Source organism: Cupressus sempervirens, chromosome 3, assembly GCF_028749045.1.
Source record: "Cupressus sempervirens isolate cs-2001-9-10 chromosome 3, ASM2874904v1, whole genome shotgun sequence".
Classification (NCBI taxonomy): Eukaryota; Viridiplantae; Streptophyta; class Pinopsida; order Cupressales; family Cupressaceae; genus Cupressus; species Cupressus sempervirens.
In genome coordinates this window covers 352,702,517-352,720,751 of record NC_143120.1, presented here as the reverse complement: position 1 = coordinate 352,720,751, position 18,235 = coordinate 352,702,517, and the positions used below count along the sequence as shown (strand labels likewise).

The following is an 18,235-nucleotide window of genomic DNA, read 5'->3' as shown; positions in this document are numbered from 1 at the left end:
GCTGATCACAGGAAGTTCTTCACCCACCATTAAGGCTGTCAAAGTGGCCCTTCAGGACAATTTTTTGATGACTGAATTGGGCTTGTTGCATTACTTTCTCGGGATTGAAATCCTTCAGTCTCCTTCTGCGATAACCATCACACAATCCAAGTATGCTCTAGATTTACTCTCGAGGTTTCATATGGCTGACTGTAAGCCTGCTCCAACTCCCTTCCTTTCTAGAGTCAAACTTGAGGCTCAATGTTCTTCTCCACTTGTTGATGGCACTTTCTACCGCCAACTTGTTGGGAGTCTCATTTATCTAACTCATACGAGACCTGACATCTCCTATGCTGTAGGCATGGTCTCTCGATTCATGCAGGAGCCCCATGAGTTACATTGGAAAGCAGCCAAGCGGATCCTTCACTACATTCAGGGTTCTCATAGTTGTGGGATTCACTACGCAGCAGGTATTGAGCTTGATTTGGTGGGCTACACAGATTCAAATTGGGTAGGTGATTCTGAGGATCGCAAGTCTACTTCAGGGTATAGCTTCTCACTTGGGTCAGGTCCTGTTTGTTGGTCGAGCAAAAAGCAGTCTGCTATTGCTCTGTCTTCTACTGAGGCTGAGTATCGGGGGGCTGTAAATGCCGCCACTGAGGCCATTTGGCTTCAACATCTTCTCACTAAGTTTGGTATCCAGATCAGACGGCCATCAGTCATATTTTGTGACAACCAGAGTGCCATTCAGATCTCACGGAATCCAATTCATCATCAGCGGACCAAACACATAGAGGTCCACATGCACTACATCCGGGAGCTCATCCATGGTCATGTCATTGACCTTCGCTATTGTCCGACTTCTAAAAAAGTTGCTGATATCTTCACCAAACCCTTCACTGAGAGCAAGTTCCTTCATTTGCGAGCTTTGTTGGGGGTGCGGGATGCTTCATCTTTTGGGGGGGGCCTCTTCCTCTCACTTGGAGTCCTGCTTTTTTGTGTGGGGGGGTCTCTTTTCTCTCTCTTTTGGGAAATCTTATGTACATGGGTACCTCGTCAGGCTTGACTTGCCCGGACCCATTTCTACATCCACCTAAGCTTCGCTTATGGGGGGGTGTTAGTGTAGTTTTTTATTTTTCCTATTTTGCTAGGTTTTTTCTTACACTTTTAATAATCTCGCTTAGGTTAATAAAGCATGTCTTATTAGGTGAATGGTTGTGAGGTGTCACCTTCCTACATGTGAGCATCCATTAGCTATTTTGGAAAGATACTTTGCTATCTTTAGTCCGATAGATGGTTGCTCCTCATTGGTTGGTGTTGCCACCTCCTCCCTCTTCCTAGCCTATATAAGCATGCTACTTGGCTTGTATTTGCATCTCTTGTTTTTGCATCCTCTTAATGCTATTTTGTTTCTAGCATTTGCATTACTCTCTTGGAGACTAACTCTATGATGCTATTTTGATTTTGTATCATTTGCATTCATAGTTTAGATATTTATTCTTCGCACTGATTTTCTGGGTTGTTAATCTTATCAGATTCTAACAGATTCTGTATCTAGAATTTTTATAATTCAAGGTGTGTTCAATTTGAATTCAACCTCTCAAACTTTACAATATTTTATTTTACCTTATTGGCAAAACATAGTGAATGCCATCCAGGGTTCAAATCCCTTATAGATGAGTAGATAAAGGGCCCAACTTTGTCTCAAAAGATGGCTGCTGTTAACACCACAATAGACAAGTGGTGAGAGATATGGAGGAAGAAAGGTTCACCATCACAACCAATGGTTGAGTGGATTGAAGAAACAAAACATTGCTAAATTTTCTTGTTTGTTCCATGGGTGATTGTACTTCCTAAGACTCATTAACTTAGTCATTACATTTTAACTTATACTTTGTGGAGCTCTCGATTTGTTTCTTTCTTAGTGTTCATAAAGTCCCTTGATGCTTCAAGAAATACCAAAAATGTTAAATTACTTTGTGAAGCTTTGTAGGTAAATCTTCAATGATGAGGGTGAGGGGAATGTGTGCAAGTAGTTACAAATAATGCAGCAAATTATGTTCTTTCTGGTAAACTACTCATGGACAGCCACTCATAATTATTTTGAGCTCCTTGAGCTGCTCATTGTCTTAATCCCATATTGGAGGATCTTTGCAAGAATCTTTGGATAAAAAGTTGTGTAGAGATAGGAAAAAATATTTGTATATTCATGTACAAACATATGTGGTTCCCCAACCTAACAAGGCAATTCACTTAGAACAATTCAGGTCATCTTAGAATAACCCTGCTTGCAACCAGTTTTATCATATTACAATGCTTTCTTTAGGCAAAGAGAACTTCAAAGTGCATGTATGTTAATGAGAAGTGAATTTTCTTATCATATTCTAAGACCAATATAGTGGTCGATGTGGCTACTTTTTAATTAGAAAAGCTTCTAGAATGATCATAAAGAATATAGAGGTAAATCTAATCATATTGTGTCTCTTTGTTCATGTTTTTATTTTACTTTCTTATTATTTTTCACACTTTTGTTATTGTTTCACAATAAGTGCAATTCATAAGGCCTTTTGTAATTTTCCTATGAGTTACAAATGGGGAGAAGCTTGCAATGAGATACATATATGTAGGCGTATGGTTGACTAAATCCATTTATGCAAGAGTTTATAATAATTATCCCCGTATTTGAGAAATCATTGTTAGACAATGGCACCTCTAGCTTCACAAGTTGCTACACGTGATGACCCACCTTGATTTCAAAGTGATTGAGGAGGTTTTCAAGTGGGTCATCAAGATTGAGATCTTTAGAGTTGCACAAGTTCTTTTGGCCAGAGATGTATGCAAGAAGCCTTGGTTGACATTATAGCTAGGTAACAATCTATTTAAATAAGATAAGATAAATTTATTAATGTCCAACGAAAGGCCGTCAAGAGTCTATGGGATTGAAAACGTACAACAAGGCCACAATCAGTAGCAAGAGCACCAAATGGTGTCTACAGAAAGAAACAACAAGAAAACCAAGAAAGCAAAGAACAAAACCAAAGAGGACAACTAAATACTCGTCATATGCAAGAAGTAATCCATAACTAAAGGATACCATCTTGGGCGAAGCTGCACCTCAGACCGTGTTAAGGAGCCACTGGAGAGAGGGTAGTGCAATCAAGTATGACCACTATGAGGCCTCGTAAATCTGGTCTGATCTGACAATAGACCGAGAGGCTGCTTCTTCCCCCGAGCAAGAGACCCAAGAGTGAAGGAGGTGATGAGTTGCTCCAAAGGTTGTGTCATCGGAAACAAAAATTGCACAGTGTGATCACAAAGATGCATGGCCTCCGGCAAATATAGGGCAAGACACCGTTGATCATTGTACTTGAAAAATGAATAGAGAGACCTACACTCTCTGAACAAGCAATAGAAGCTTCCTCCAATCTAATGGTAGATAGGATAGTGGAACACAAAATGGGTCTTAGACTCAGCCTCTCCCAAGGGGCAAAGACAAAAAATCCTATCCACTTGATGAAGCTGGTGATCAATTTGTATATGTAACCGGTGGAAGCCCACTCTAAAAGATCCTAGAGAGATGTCAAGGGTGTGAGTCTACTGGCGGGTGAGGTACCAGGGGCACACAATTACCCCATCCTAGCGGAGCCCCTCAAGGATTCCTCCAAGTCGTGATAAAATGAAAATTAAATTGAACTTTTTTTTAATATTATCATTAAATATTGAAACTGAAAGTTAGACAATGAGATATATTTTTCTAATCTTTTCTTTTTATAGATCAAAATTTAAATTTAAATTTAAAATTTTACTGTTTTCTATTATCATTTAATATTGAAACTTAGACAATGAGGTATTTTTTTAATGTTTTCCTCATCTCAAAGGAATGGTGAAAGGAATTGGTGCTAAGGTACCAAATCTTCAAATAATTGCAATTTGAGTATATAGCCAACCATATAGTGCTTCAGGTTTTGAGAGCAATCAAAAAGAGTTGAGAGGTTACACTCTAAAGAAGTGAAATAGACTACCAATGAGAGGTTGAATGATCCAATTTAAGTTTATAAAACCTTCGCAACAGATAAATTTTGGGTAGTGACATAGCACCTCTCACATTATAGAACGTTGCTTTGCAATCATATTGGATCCTTGAAGCGAAGGATCGTATCTTTAGTGACAAGGACCATGATTGGTTTAACCAAGTAGATAGAGAGCTAGAGGCAATAGCCAAGGCAAAGGATGATGTAGCACAAGAAAGCACCTTGGATGTTGATGTGAGATCACTAAGACATAGCAAGATAATATGACTGAATAATCGACCAAGATCTATATTAGACACCCACATAGGAGGGCCAACTAATGCAAGCTCCTTTGAGCCATAAACTTATAGCTTTTGTTTTGATGTTTGCATGGAACTTTTAATGCAATGGATTTATATTCCAGGAGTTTTGTAGTCATTTCACAATAGTCATATATATAAATGTTTTATTCCTTCAACTAAAACTTGTGTTTATACTTATGTGATAGATGTATACCTGTGTAAGTGATTGATGTAGCTTTTATTTGATGTGTTTTTCAATTCACTATGTCTTTGTCGAGTTTGCACCAAGTTTGGGCACTAAGTTTGGCTCCAAGTAAAAATTAACTTGTCAATTCCAACTACTAAGTATTCATTAGCCTCCTCTATAATATCAAAGCAACAAATATTACTGTAAAATTGGTCCAAAATGGAGAATACTCTCTTTCTCGGTCTTTGGTTATCACACCAAGTAAACCATATTCTTTTCGTACTATTCTTCATTTTGAGGGGATTCCTAATGTTCAGAATTCCTCCAATTGTGGATGAAACAAACAATTCATTTCCTTTCCATAGTGCTTCTTTATCAACTTCATTATGTTCCAACTTCCACCATGCTGAAAGTTGTAGCAATTCATAGAATTTAGGGAGATGATGAGTCAACCAAGTCCACATTATGCTTCATTCCTTGTCATTTAATGCATAAACAGACCAAATACCAAATTTGACTCCATCTTTGTTCAAGATAGTTCACACTAGTCTATTACAAGAGGAACCTCGTTATCACTACATATAAACCTCAGAAATCTTTAATGAGGATGAAAACACCTCCTTGACCTCTATCATTTTAGTAGAAAAAGAAACAAAATTTCTCCAAATAAAAGCTAATATATGATCTAATTGAAAACCAATAGCTTTAAAATTTTGAAGGCACAAGATATCCAACTTGGACTTCCTACTATAGCAAGACCTTTGAAGGTAGTTACTATCCACAAATTCCAATCCCTTGACATTCCAGCTTATGCTCATGCACTCATTCAGAGGAAGAGGGAGAAAAGCCAACTTTTTATATTTTTTCACAACTTGTCAAACATTTTGGAATGTTTGATTCTTTACCCTTTTTAGTATTTCCCTCATACCTCGAAGTCTGAAGGCGTCCTTTTCTTGTTGCCTTCACTTCAGGATTTATCATCCAAAACTCCATCCTCCTCTATAATGAGGGGGTTATCAAGCGCAATCATTAACAACTGTCTTTTTGTAATGATGAGGTTTTTACTAATAGCTTCCTCCATGGCTCCAATAGTTTTTGATGAAAATATACGTGAGGACTCATATGAATTGTTAGCTATTGAGCTCTAATTTTCTCAAGAGTCAATTGTTGGGCTTTTTTTTGCCTCATCTTTTGGGAACCACTAGGGATACTATTACCCTGAGGATATTTTTGGTAGGAAATTGGAATAATATCATATTCTTCCTCACACATTAGGAGCAAATTTGAACCAATGTCAACAAATTCTTCTATATCTTGGGGCTTAGGGTTCAAACTAACAATTGTTGTTTCTTGATTTTTTTACCAATGTAGTTTAAAACTTGGGCTCGTACTAGACTTGGCAGCCTAAAATCTCAACTTAGACACAGGACTTGACATGGACTTCGCAAAAAACTCACCATAGACTTGTTAAAGAAAACCTCATAATTGCACACAATAAAAATTGACCAATGCATTCAAAAAACATAAAATAATTTGACTATCAATTTGTCATAATTCAAACATTACACGTATCATAGACCCTCAAACTCTCAAAATTTGAAATTTCACTTGTTATGTCTACTACTTTAGGCACTAGGAAAGTCTAGGCTCAAGAGTTCGGAATTTGAACCTAAGATTCAAGAATCTTGGAGTAGGATTGGATTGAGTACTCGGTCAAACTCAACTAAAGAGCCATGTTCAATTGGCCTCGACTACCTTGACGATTTGAGCGTTAGGTGAGTACAATTGAATATTGGGTGAATTGTGAAACGATGACGTTGTGGTAACTTAACAAGCTCCATTTATAAGATAACCTTTTCTTATCCATCCTAATTTTCTATATTATGCTTTTCACATCATTTGCAACAAAATAAAGGCAATCCTAAGCAACTAACTTTTACTTTGATGCCCATTTCTTTTACAAAAGAAACAAGCATTAAGCTCCCTATAAAGTTTAAACAATCACAACACAACCATCTTTACAATTGAATTTCTAGAGTTTCAAGGATTTCTATGGTGGGGTTAATTAAAAATGAGAACCGTAGTGTTGTGGTGAGGAAATTTTACCCTTAATTCCTCAATTTGCAAAACTTCCATAGAGGTTTCAAGTTTTGTGCAATAAATTTCCTACATTGAGAAGCCAAATTTTTTATCTGACCCATCTTGGAGCTTAATAATAATAATAAAAATCTAGGTTTGAATCTAGAGATCATAGAAAGACTCTATACACAAATTGCCTAATATTCTATAATTATTTCCCATAAATTAGGATTCTTTAAAAAAATAACAAAAAACTTGATTTTGAATCATAAAACAATAGTTAACCTACAACCCCATTTTTTTATCCCAAACTTTACCAAGTCAATCATCAAAAAACCTCATTGAGGGGAGCATATTATTGTCAAGGAAAACCAAAAAATATTGTCACTTAGCGTAGTGTCATCTTCCTTTAAAGCTTGCAACGTATCCACATCGGAATAAATAGTGAGGAAACAAGGATAAGAGAGTTTATTGTGTTCTTTTTTGGGTCACTCACCTTCGACATTGCAAACATCTAGCACCCCTCCTTTTGTACTTCAATTCGAAACCACTAAATAATAAGACAAAGAAAGGAATTCAATAATTTTCCCGTCAAGGGCTTCCTCGTAGAACAATTATCCCAAACCCTCTTCTTGTATATGAATCTTATCTCCAAAATTTTCCATATTTAAATGCTCCAGTATCTATATCACCATTCTCATTGTTGAGGCTAGAATTTTTAATATACCAACAATTTTCGGTGCTAAAACAATGACCATTCTTTGTTGGTGGCATGGGATAAACAAAAGCAATCTATAACATGAAATAAAGGGTTTTAAAAACTTACATAATATTACGATGTAATTGGTATGCCATGACGTTGAGAAAAGCCCTTTGCAACTAAATGAGCTTTGTATTTATCCAAAGTACCATCAGATTTGTATTTGATTTTGTAAAACCATTTGCAGCGAATGGGTTTCTTCCCTAGTGGAAGATCAAAAAGGACCCAGGTGTTATTCTTCAGCAGGCATTGGTGTTCAAATGTCATGGTCTGTTCCCACTCTAGAATTCCTTTAACCTCGAGATATGTTTGAGGTTCAAACACACTGTGAATGTTGGCCATGAGAACAAAGTTAACAGTCTCTGTAGGTTTGCTCTTTTTCCGCGCAGTTCTCCTATCGCTCATCATCATGAAGATCAGCCAGTGTCTTAGGCCACCACTTAGGTCGGAGAGGAGAACGACCAACATTAGTATCAGACAATGCTCTATGATTAGGTTCCTCATCAAAAGAATCTAGACTAAACTCAAGTGAAGCACCTACAAATCAAGGTGATCCTATAGGAGAAGCTGGAGATCACTAGTATAACGGGAGTCGCAAAAGCTATTGGAGCCCTCCCATCAGGTTGACCTAATGGGAGCTTAACTCCCAAATCATGAGCCTTCATAGGCTGGTTTGCTAGATCAGGAACAGGAGAAACAGGCATGAATGGTCCTCACTGCTCATCAAAGACTACATCACGACTGTGTAGGAGATGAGATGTCTCAGTGTCAATCAAGTGGTAGGCTTTGTAAAGACTATTGTATCCAACAAGAATGGGTTGCTAACTATTGGCATCCAACTTGGTGCATGATGCATCAAGGATCCAAACAAAAAAAGCAAGGGAGCCAAAAATCTTCACGTGACTACTTTTGGGCTTGCGACTTGACCAAGCCTCTTCCGGAGTCTTACCTTTGACCACCACTATGGGTGAATGGTTCAAAAGATAAATTGCAATGTTAACTGCTTCTGCCCAGAACTTCTTCGAAACATGTCTGTGTTCGAGCATGGATTGATCCATCTTGGTAATTTTTCTGTTCTGAAGTTTAACTGCACTGTTCTATTGTTGTGTGTAGGGTGTGGTTAGTTGACGTTTGATGCTATGAGTATCCAAGAAGCTAGAGAATTCATTAGAATAGAATTCCCCCCCCCCTCCCCATTGTCTGATCTAAGAGTAATTATAGATTTCCTAGAGTCTTTTTCAACTAAAGGTTTAAACTTCTAAAATACAAGAAATGCATCTAATTTCTTTTTAAGAAAATACACCGACATTTTTCTACTGAAATCATCAACAGACAATAGAAAATACTTAGACCCAAGAACAGAAAGAGTGGCCTTAGGCTCGCAGATATTCACATGAACAAGCTGAAATACTTGAGAAGCTCACCATGAATCACCATTGGTGAAAGGTGTGCAATGTTGCTTCCTAGCCTGACATGGATCACAAACTCCAAGTTCTGACTCTGAATCTTTGGCAAACCGAGTACAAGCTCTTCCCAAGCAAGCTGAGAGAGATGACGCACATTTAAGTGCCCATATCGTTGATGCCAAAGTGTTCTAACAGAAGGCCATCAAGCAGCCATTGCTAGGTTCAGGAAATCACCAAAATCAGTAAGTCAGAAAAGACCATGATCCTCAAGACCCACTGCAACAATTGATTGAGTTGCCCAATCAATGATGGTACACTGACGTGAACAGAAGGTTACATCCAACTGTGGATAATGTCGTAGTAACTAACTGATTGAGAGTAGATTTAGTTCCATCACTAAAACATAATACACATCCAGGGAAAAGACATTCCTCCTAGTAGATTGAATCTAGATGTTGTCTTTACCAACAACAATGTACTCTTCTTCACCACCAAAAATAACAAAATTTGAGTAAGGCTGGTAGTCAGTAAACCAGTCTCTGCGGTGGGTGAAATGACAAGAGGCACTTGAATCAATGTACCAAACAGGCGACTTTAGCAGGTCTTTTAGCTATGAAGGCGTAAAAGGCAGATTTCGTTTGCCTAGTGTGCTTTGCATTGTTCACTTTGGGCTGTGAACCTAATTGCTTAGATTGGGCAGCTAAGCAATTCTAACATTCAACCTTCATGTGACCAAACTTGTGGCGATAGTTGCATTGAATGTTCTTCCGGGAGCCTTATGAGGCTAGAGCAGAGGACTTCTATTGAGACTTGCCTTTATCCTTCTGAAGGATTTAGCAAAAAAGGCTTGCTCTGTGGAGTTGGAGCTGGAGCTGCTATCGAACTATTGTTTCCACCGATCTTGTCGAAGCATTAGTGTGCAGAGATTGATGAATTTCAGATAATGGTAAACTGAGTGTTCTTCAAGAAGAAAGCTCTCCTTTTGTTAGAAGTCTCATGAAGATTTTTGAGATGTGCCCATATCTTGACAACTATCTTGCCAAATGGAATCTGAAAGAGTTGATCATTAGCTACAGATAATTTGAGAAGCATCATCGCCTCCCAATTATTCAAATCCCATGTATCCTGATCAGCACTAGGAGTAGTCGGATGCTGTTTAACACCTAGAACAATTTGATTAGTATTCCGATATTCAAATATAGTGAGTAGATCGTCATATATACTCAGATATATTATAATAAAAATCGATATATAAAGAGAGCAGATCGACATTAATATTAACAGATATTTATGTACAGCAGATCAATACACAAATAGAGATTGATATATATATATATATATATATATATATAGAGAGAGAGAGAGAGAGAGAGAGAGAGAGAGAGATTCATTGCACAAAGAAAGATCAATATCTATATCAAGCAAGATCATCACATATATCTATATACACACACACACACACAGAGGCATATTGATCATGAAGAAAGATCGATATGTACATCATTCATAAACAGTGGTCAATATATTATATTTGGCAGTATCATTGTTGCTGCAGATCAGACTCGTAAATGATCTTAAATTTTTCTATATTGTAATCATTTTATCATAATTTGAGCGACCGGATTTGCACCCTGGACCCTCGAACTGGGTCCAACATGCAAACCAGGTTAGATTTCATAATGGACCGTGCTAGGTCCAGGCAGGGTCCGTGCCCAGCCCTGTGGATCCTCAAGGGTTAATGGGCATGGACCCTGCTTGACCCAGCATGAATCTGGGCAGACCAAGCAGGGACTCGTGAGGACCAGTAGTGTCCAGCTCAAAAAGTTAATCCAAACACAACAAAAAAACATTTTTTAATTATTTATTTTGTTCTAACTCTAAAATGGCACATTATGAAGCCTCCAAAAACACGTTTTTTCAAATTTACTCGCTCATTTTGCTCTCTCCAGCTTGTCAGTTTGAAGTGAGGTGATTGTATTTCAATTGTGGAGTGCAAAATACCTTCCACAAATCAATTTGACATTTCAAGTATTTAAATTTTTAATGTTTATCTTTGACATTTAGCATTGATCAATGATCAAGCTTCAAAGATTCATACTATGAAATGATTTAGTTTTACAATTATGAATATTTTATGTTTTTTTTCTGTATACACACACACACAAACCCATACAAACCATAATGAAAGAAAAATAACAAAACCACCAACTGGGTTCTCTTATCCGAACCCATTAACAAACCTGAAACGGTAACTTCAGTTTTTATACATATAACTATAAGAGATAGTTATTGCTGGGTTTTTCACCTTCAAGTTGGAAGGTTTTCACAGGGTATCTGCTGTGTCAATTTGTTTGAAGTGTCTCATATCTACATTATTGCATTCTGATCTTAAAATCAACAGTTACTAATATCATCTCATTGAGTTCCATCTTTTTGACAACGTTTTTCTAAGTAGAAAGTTTATCTTAAATCAATGGTTTTATTTTGAAAGTCTGCATCAACTCACCCTATCATTTGGAGCTGCAGCATGTCCGTAATGAAGCACAGAACTGCAGAAAATACAGAAAAAGATGTGACCATTAGAGTGAGGATCCAAGATCAGAAAACAAGTTCATTTTCACTGTATATTTATCAAAAGGCCAAAGAAATTATTAATTAAAACTGTCAATATAAAAGAATTATCCAAAATATCTTCTGAATATGAAAGAAATATAAAGATGGCCTTCAATGACTCATAGGGAAAATGATACTACATAGGTAAACATGAAAATGCAGCAAAACTACAGTAAAAACACAAATATTTTGCCTTTTTAAGCAAATCTGACCAATGCAAGCATATTTATGCTATGATAGAGAGTTTTCTGCTGGATTTGAAAAATGGCATGCACTTGAAGATCAATTTGGTTTCTAAGGCCTTAATTTGGCTTGGTGGAGCCTTTGCCCCATGACTCCACCTTGTATCACAATTTAGCACACACCATGGGTACTACCTTTTAACCTTGAAAGGTATGCTATTCTTCAACGGTCAACTTAGCTGAAGGGCCATCACCACCAGACCCCCACTTTCAATTTTAAAAAGTAAAAGATAAATATCGTATTGGGCTTATTTTGCCACAGATGAAATTTGTAATCATATGACACTGAGGGATCCTAGTTGTTGACATGGCATTCCCAGTTGTTGCCCAAGGGTTTCCAGTGGCTTCATCAGAGACCAGTTTGGTATGCAAAGTGAACATCTTTTTTGTAAAAGTATCTTTCTTGCTGCATGCTCACCGCTAGCACCCTTTGGGTGTACAGCCTATTGATGTGCACAATATATATTCTCCGTGACATTATTCCAATTATTAAAAGTGTGTCACTTTAATTATTAATCATAGTTACACCACCCTGGGGGACGAGGAGACAGCAGAACACGGGGACAAGTTTATGGGACGGGGGGACAGAGAGGCCTTAATTTGGGGACGACGGGGGGACAGTGGCAGGGGACATGAGGGGTTGTATATACTATACATATGGTAGTTAAAATGTTAGTTATCAAAAGATGTATTGCAATATAAGATATAAAGATATAAAAGAGTATATACTTGAACATTGCATTGAATTGGAACATCGAACATTGAACGTAAATAGTCGAATTAGCAAATAGTCAACATTGGGATGTCCCCCCATCCTCACCGGAGGTGGTGGAAACTGGTTGTGGTGTTGGGGACGGAGAACAGAGTCCCCAAGTCTCTGGTGTATTACTGTCTCTGGGAAATGGGGCAATAAGTCCCCTTGTTACTATAATATTAATGCTACTCATTTAAGTTCAAAATGCAAAATCTTTCATAGTTTTGTAACTGCATTTTTGCATAGAACTTGTGTTTTAAGAAGGAATTTAAGTATTTTTTATCTCTCAAGTCAACAACTTGGACTAGAATTTTGGCTTGTCAAGTTTTTGTGTAGTCACACATTGTAAAATTCAGTATTAGTATGATGGTAGTAAAAAAGTATGCTTGTGAGATATGAGGGTGATAAAGAGAATAGTCCATTATAGTATATTGTTTTAATCACCTAGAACATTAACTCCACATAACTTTAAAATGAGAATCATGAGCTCTATTTGAAAAATTGACACTAGGAAAATTCCATCGTAAATGTAATTTCTTCTCCAAAATTTTCTTCCAAAATGTGAAGATTGGTAGTGCTTTGCTATTCCATCCTAATTTATTGCTTTAACTACCTATTGCAAGCCTTCATTACTCCAAAATAGGAATTAAGAGCTCTAAGGGCTCGTTTGGTTGCAGGCATAGGAATTGAGAATAGGAATGCATATTGGGAATAGGAATGGCTATTCCAATAACAACTATTTTTTGGAATGGACATAAACTCATTTTAGAGGCAAAATGGGAATATGTATTCCTATTCCCTATTCCAATTTGTTAAGTTTCCCATGTTCTCCATTATGTTGTAACTTGTAATAGCACTTGTAGAATTTTATGTGTGTTTGAAGTTACCTTCTAAAAGCATATTTATATAATGTTAAGAGACATGTCTCCGTAGAAACATGTCTCTTTAACTCTCATTAGTTATCAATAACATTTTTCTTATTGTTATGATTAAGAGTAAGATAACACACGTACGCACACACACAGAGTATTTAATACAAATATTTTCGCATTGAATGTTACATCCCAATTTTAAATGTTCCTTTATAGTGTTCGTTAAAATTTCAAAATTCATTGAGGACGATGAATCACAAGGGGGAGGGTATGTTACATCCCAATTTTGGCTTTGTTTGAAATGTTCATATAATCGCTGAGGTTTCATGTGAAGTCTATTGATAGGTAAAATTAGTTACAATCATGTGAAATGGTAAGATGGTTAATCATTATAATTTCATATGAAGTCAGCATGCTAGTTAACCGTTGTGATCATATTTTAATGTTATTTTGGAAAGTTGGTTATTCATCACGAATTCATGGGAAGTGACAAGGTGGTTAGCCATTATGATAGTTTATGATTAATAACTTGTTATGGTAATTATTATTATATTGAGGAATATGATTTAAATGTGGAGAATTTTCTTGTGGGGAGCACGTCAAAGGGGTGGAAGCATTGTCAAAAAAAAATTGGGCACAGGGGCACCACCATCACTAGGCAAATAGCTATGAATCTTGAATCACCATGGCTAAGGGTGAACGACTAGGCAAGCAAGAGTGTATGTTGGGCAATACCATGAGCTACTTGGTCAATTTTTATAACAAGAAAAATATTAAACATTTTATATCATGATAAGGACTATTACCTCTCTCTTGCTTTGAGACCTTGGAAGTGATCAACATTATGAATTTCTTATATATATATATATGATGTCACCATGATACTCTGATGATATCTATGAATTATCCTTATATGTATATATATAGATATGTGTGCATGTATAGGTACAACTATAGACAAAATGCAATAGCATAATGACACAATAATTATATTTATATGTGTATATATAAATGCTTTTTGCTTTAAACCATGGAAATATGATCTTTACAACTCCATATAGATGAGCGGAGGCCACCTCCACGATAACACCCATCTTTTAAACTTTTCAAATTTGCGAAACCATTCTTGTAACTGATGATCTTTTTTAAAATTGTCATATTGGTACCGAGTCGAGAGCTACAAGGCCCCGCAGGATAAAATGCAAGAGATGGCTTTTATTTGTGCGTTTTGCAGTAGACCAAGTTTTTACTACCAATCAACTATTTTGTCTCATCCTTCCTTCTCACCGTTCTATCAGATATCGGCCATTCAGAGCCACACGTTGGTGGCATATACAGAACCCAAAATTACCATAGACATTGTTTGTTCTGATTAGGATATGTTTCTTTACATTCTAAGTCTCTTTTACATCGTTTTTACTATGAAAATATGTTACGGTTGCATTGAAAACATCTTTGTCAAGCTTTATAGTTGTCCATCTCTGAGGCTTGATATGTAGGGGCTCCTTAAGATTTCTTTCTTTTCTTTTAAAAAACGAGTAATTTCTTAAGAGAGTTTTGTAACAAAGTTTGTTTATCAAGGCAAGGTATGCGTTTGAACTTGTGAGTACTCATTATATATCAGCTGTTGGAAATCATTCAAAGAACTTCATTAGATAAAAACTCAGTATGATGTAATAGTCTCCAAGGACGTGCCCTAGGCTGGTGAAGCTGATGAAAGAGGGTGGAGAGGACAGGGTTCATGCAAAGGAAAGTAACAACAAATTAGAACTTCTATGTATGAACATTTAACTTTTAAGATGGTTATTAAAAAGATCCAAGTCAGCTCATGATTGTCCAAGTATACTCAGTTGTCAAGTCTAGTGAAATTAAGTACTAGGATGCTCAGTAGCTGGACAAGGTGTTCCATGTTTATTCTGGGTAGGGAGGACCTTTCTTGGATGAGATTATGTGGGGATATTTTAAAGGTCCGCGGTTGGGAGGTTAAGCCTCTGACAATGTTCTCCCTCTCCACCAGATGCCAAGACATGCACAAGATAGAGATAAATTATGCATTCAACATCTATTAATAACATGTATTTTACTTTTATGATATTTGAAATTACAAGTTGAAGATATGTTATATTGATTTATATCGTTGAATTAGTTAATTCCTTCAGTGAAATCAATTTTCCTCATCAATGTAAATGGTAACTGGCTAGATCAGTAACCTTCCATTTGAACATGAAACGTATCTGTTGGTATGAGATAGGCTTATCTTATGGTTGTTATTTTTGTCTTCCATTCATGTGAATAATGATTATGAATGTATCTTTTAACTATATGTTATTGCCATAGTTAGCAACAGAATGAAAAGGGATGATATAGTGGTATTTGATGTCCTAAATGGTATTGTATAGTGGTATAACTATTTGTGCCCTAAGTGGTTTTGGAATTTAGGGTATGTAAAACTCAAATTCTTCATTTAAATTTATTGATGATGCTATCAATTGTTAGTTATGAAATTTCTATTTAACTTATTGTAACCTTAATCTCATTCACATGAACATAACTGTTATAATTGTCTTACCATGAATATGAAGTAGTAACTATATTTCTAAGATATGCTAGTTGTTAGTTAAGACCTAGAAAAAGGGGATGTTACATATGGTATCAGAGTTCTAGGTTTGGCACTAAACCTTGGGCCCAACACTATTTTAGAGGAATTGAAAATCTAATGTTGGATGAGATAGAATGAATGATTATTTTGTGAAACTGAATATTATACAACATAAGCTAGAAAATCACACCAGAGATCATCTAGAATAGCCAAGAAAGGGCAAAGATGATGGTGTAGTCCATACGAAATGGACAAATGGATAAATTGCAAAATCATAAAGATGAATCCAAACTAAGAAAAATAACATGATTGGCAAGTCGAGCGGCGGTGATCGGGCTGTTCATTTGCCTATCTAAATCCTTGGCCAAGGTAGATAAAAAGGCATGCTTGCCTAAATGGATCACTAAGAGGTCGGTGGTGCTAGCTAACAGGGAGAAGGTTCATGGAGGTGTATCGTCAACTTATCTGTTGTTGAGCAGACACTCTAACACCGGGATGCTCGGATAACAAGACCAGAATGGTACATGTGCCTTATCCCACGAGGGAGGGCCATTCTCAGTAGAGAATGAGAAGATTACACTAGGTCCAAATGCTAAGGCTTACACAATACAAACCAATTTCTATAACCCTTGATGCAGTGTTATCTGAACCTTGATGGTGGCTAGATATTTTGTTTTCAGCATTATACTTTATGCAATTACATTCTTGTTCATATGAAATGGTAGTTAACATTTGGTATCCATTTTTGGACTTGAACTGAAGGCAAAATAAAATTGTGAACCATGACTTTGAGAATTCTTAAACTTAAAAATGATAATCCTTTCTAATATTGATTAAATGACAAGAATGCCATTTTGTGCTCTAGTAGGAGTAAGCACACTTGCATAACTGAAACTATCAATGCTTATTTATAGATGTAACTTTTGTTTGACTTGAGTTTTTCCTTGAAACATTATGGTGACAAGATGGGCATGGAAGCCTCGGTCACACGAATGGGAAAGATAAATTCTCAAATATTTACAGGCAATTGACGAGCACACTCATATGATATACTCGATAAGAACCCTACGTAAATTTTTTTTTAGATGCTTATGATCAATTTATGACCCAAGAATGGGTTGAGCTAAGAAATTTCAACAGGAAAGGTGGAGTTTCATGGAAATGTAAGAGTTTTGTGAAGAGACCGGACTCAGGGTCTAAGCCACAATCAAAATATTGTGGACAGAACATACAAGCATCAGGGCCACACCCTTGTCTCAAGAATTGTGTATGGGCATGTAGTCCAAGTGCTAGGAGATTGGGATACAGATAGTGTGGTACCATGTCTATCCTAACCTCTATGATTTGGATTAGATGTATGGTGATCTTTCATAGTATAACATGTTTTAAACTTTTGACACATTGTTATACATACACATGCAATATTGATTCTATATGATAATATCATGACGTACTGAGCAGTTTTATATTGTTTAGAGATGAAATATATGTCTATCAGAAAATGATTATTCTAATGAAATGGTATTGTCATAAGATGGGCATGAAGGCCGAGATTACATAAATGGGAACATGGATCCACTAACCTTTTTTCAGGTGATCTGCGAGCTTACAAGGATGAACTACTCATTAATGAGTACCCTATGCCAGATGGTATGTATGAGTGATTTAAATTATGTGATCAAGTTATGATCTAGAACATGTTAAACTAAGGAATGAAAAGTTTTGAGTGCTTATCTTACTCTCAATTATTGAACACTAAAAATTCTCTTATGTGAGATATCAATATGAGAATTAAACTAAAGATATTGTGAGTGTCTACATAAGTATGACAGAAATATGAAATAGAATATCTTTAAACATGATCAACTCGAAGTGATGTTGATGTGGCCACAAGTACGGTAAAGTACGGTGATGTGAATGTGTTTCATTTTTTATTTTATGATATCATGCAAGCATTTTTTTGGAAGTATTGAGGTAAAGGAATAATAAACCTTAATTTTTTATCATGACTTAAATTTTGATTCAATTTTGAAATGAAATGATTTCTTGATACTATATATACATCTTGTATTTGGAATATTCTTTTAGTGTCTAAAATTGTAGGGATCGTCGAGGACAATGAAACACAATGGGGAGGGTATGTTACATCCCAATTTGAAATGCTCCTTTATAGTGTTCGTTAAAATTTCAAAACTCATCGAGGACGATGAATAACAAGGGGGGGGGGGGGAGGGGGGGGGTATGTTACATCCCAATTTTGGCTTCGTTTGAAATGTTCATATAATCGTTGAGGTTTCATGTGAAGTTTGTTGACAGGTAAAGTTAAAGTTACAATCATGTGTAATGGTAAGATGGTTAATTGTTACAATTTCATATGAAGTTGTAATGTTCCCTTCTCTGTGCTAGATCTTTTGGCGCCTTGTTGGTCTATA

At 36.4% G+C, this 18,235-nt stretch overlaps 1 protein-coding gene across 3 annotated transcripts in view; it reads right to left on the bottom strand.

The window, feature by feature from the left end:
• Positions 1 to 18,235, bottom strand: part of LOC149566436 (Metallopeptidase M24 family protein) — a 153,123-nt gene that overhangs the window by 55,157 nt on the left and 79,731 nt on the right. For all 3 annotated transcript variants that reach the window (XM_089819789.1, XM_089819791.1, XM_089819790.1), the window contains one exon: positions 11,230 to 11,272. In XM_089819789.1, the coding sequence (XP_089675915.1) occupies positions 11,230 to 11,272 (43 nt within the window). The remainder of the gene's footprint in view (positions 1 to 11,229; positions 11,273 to 18,235) is intronic.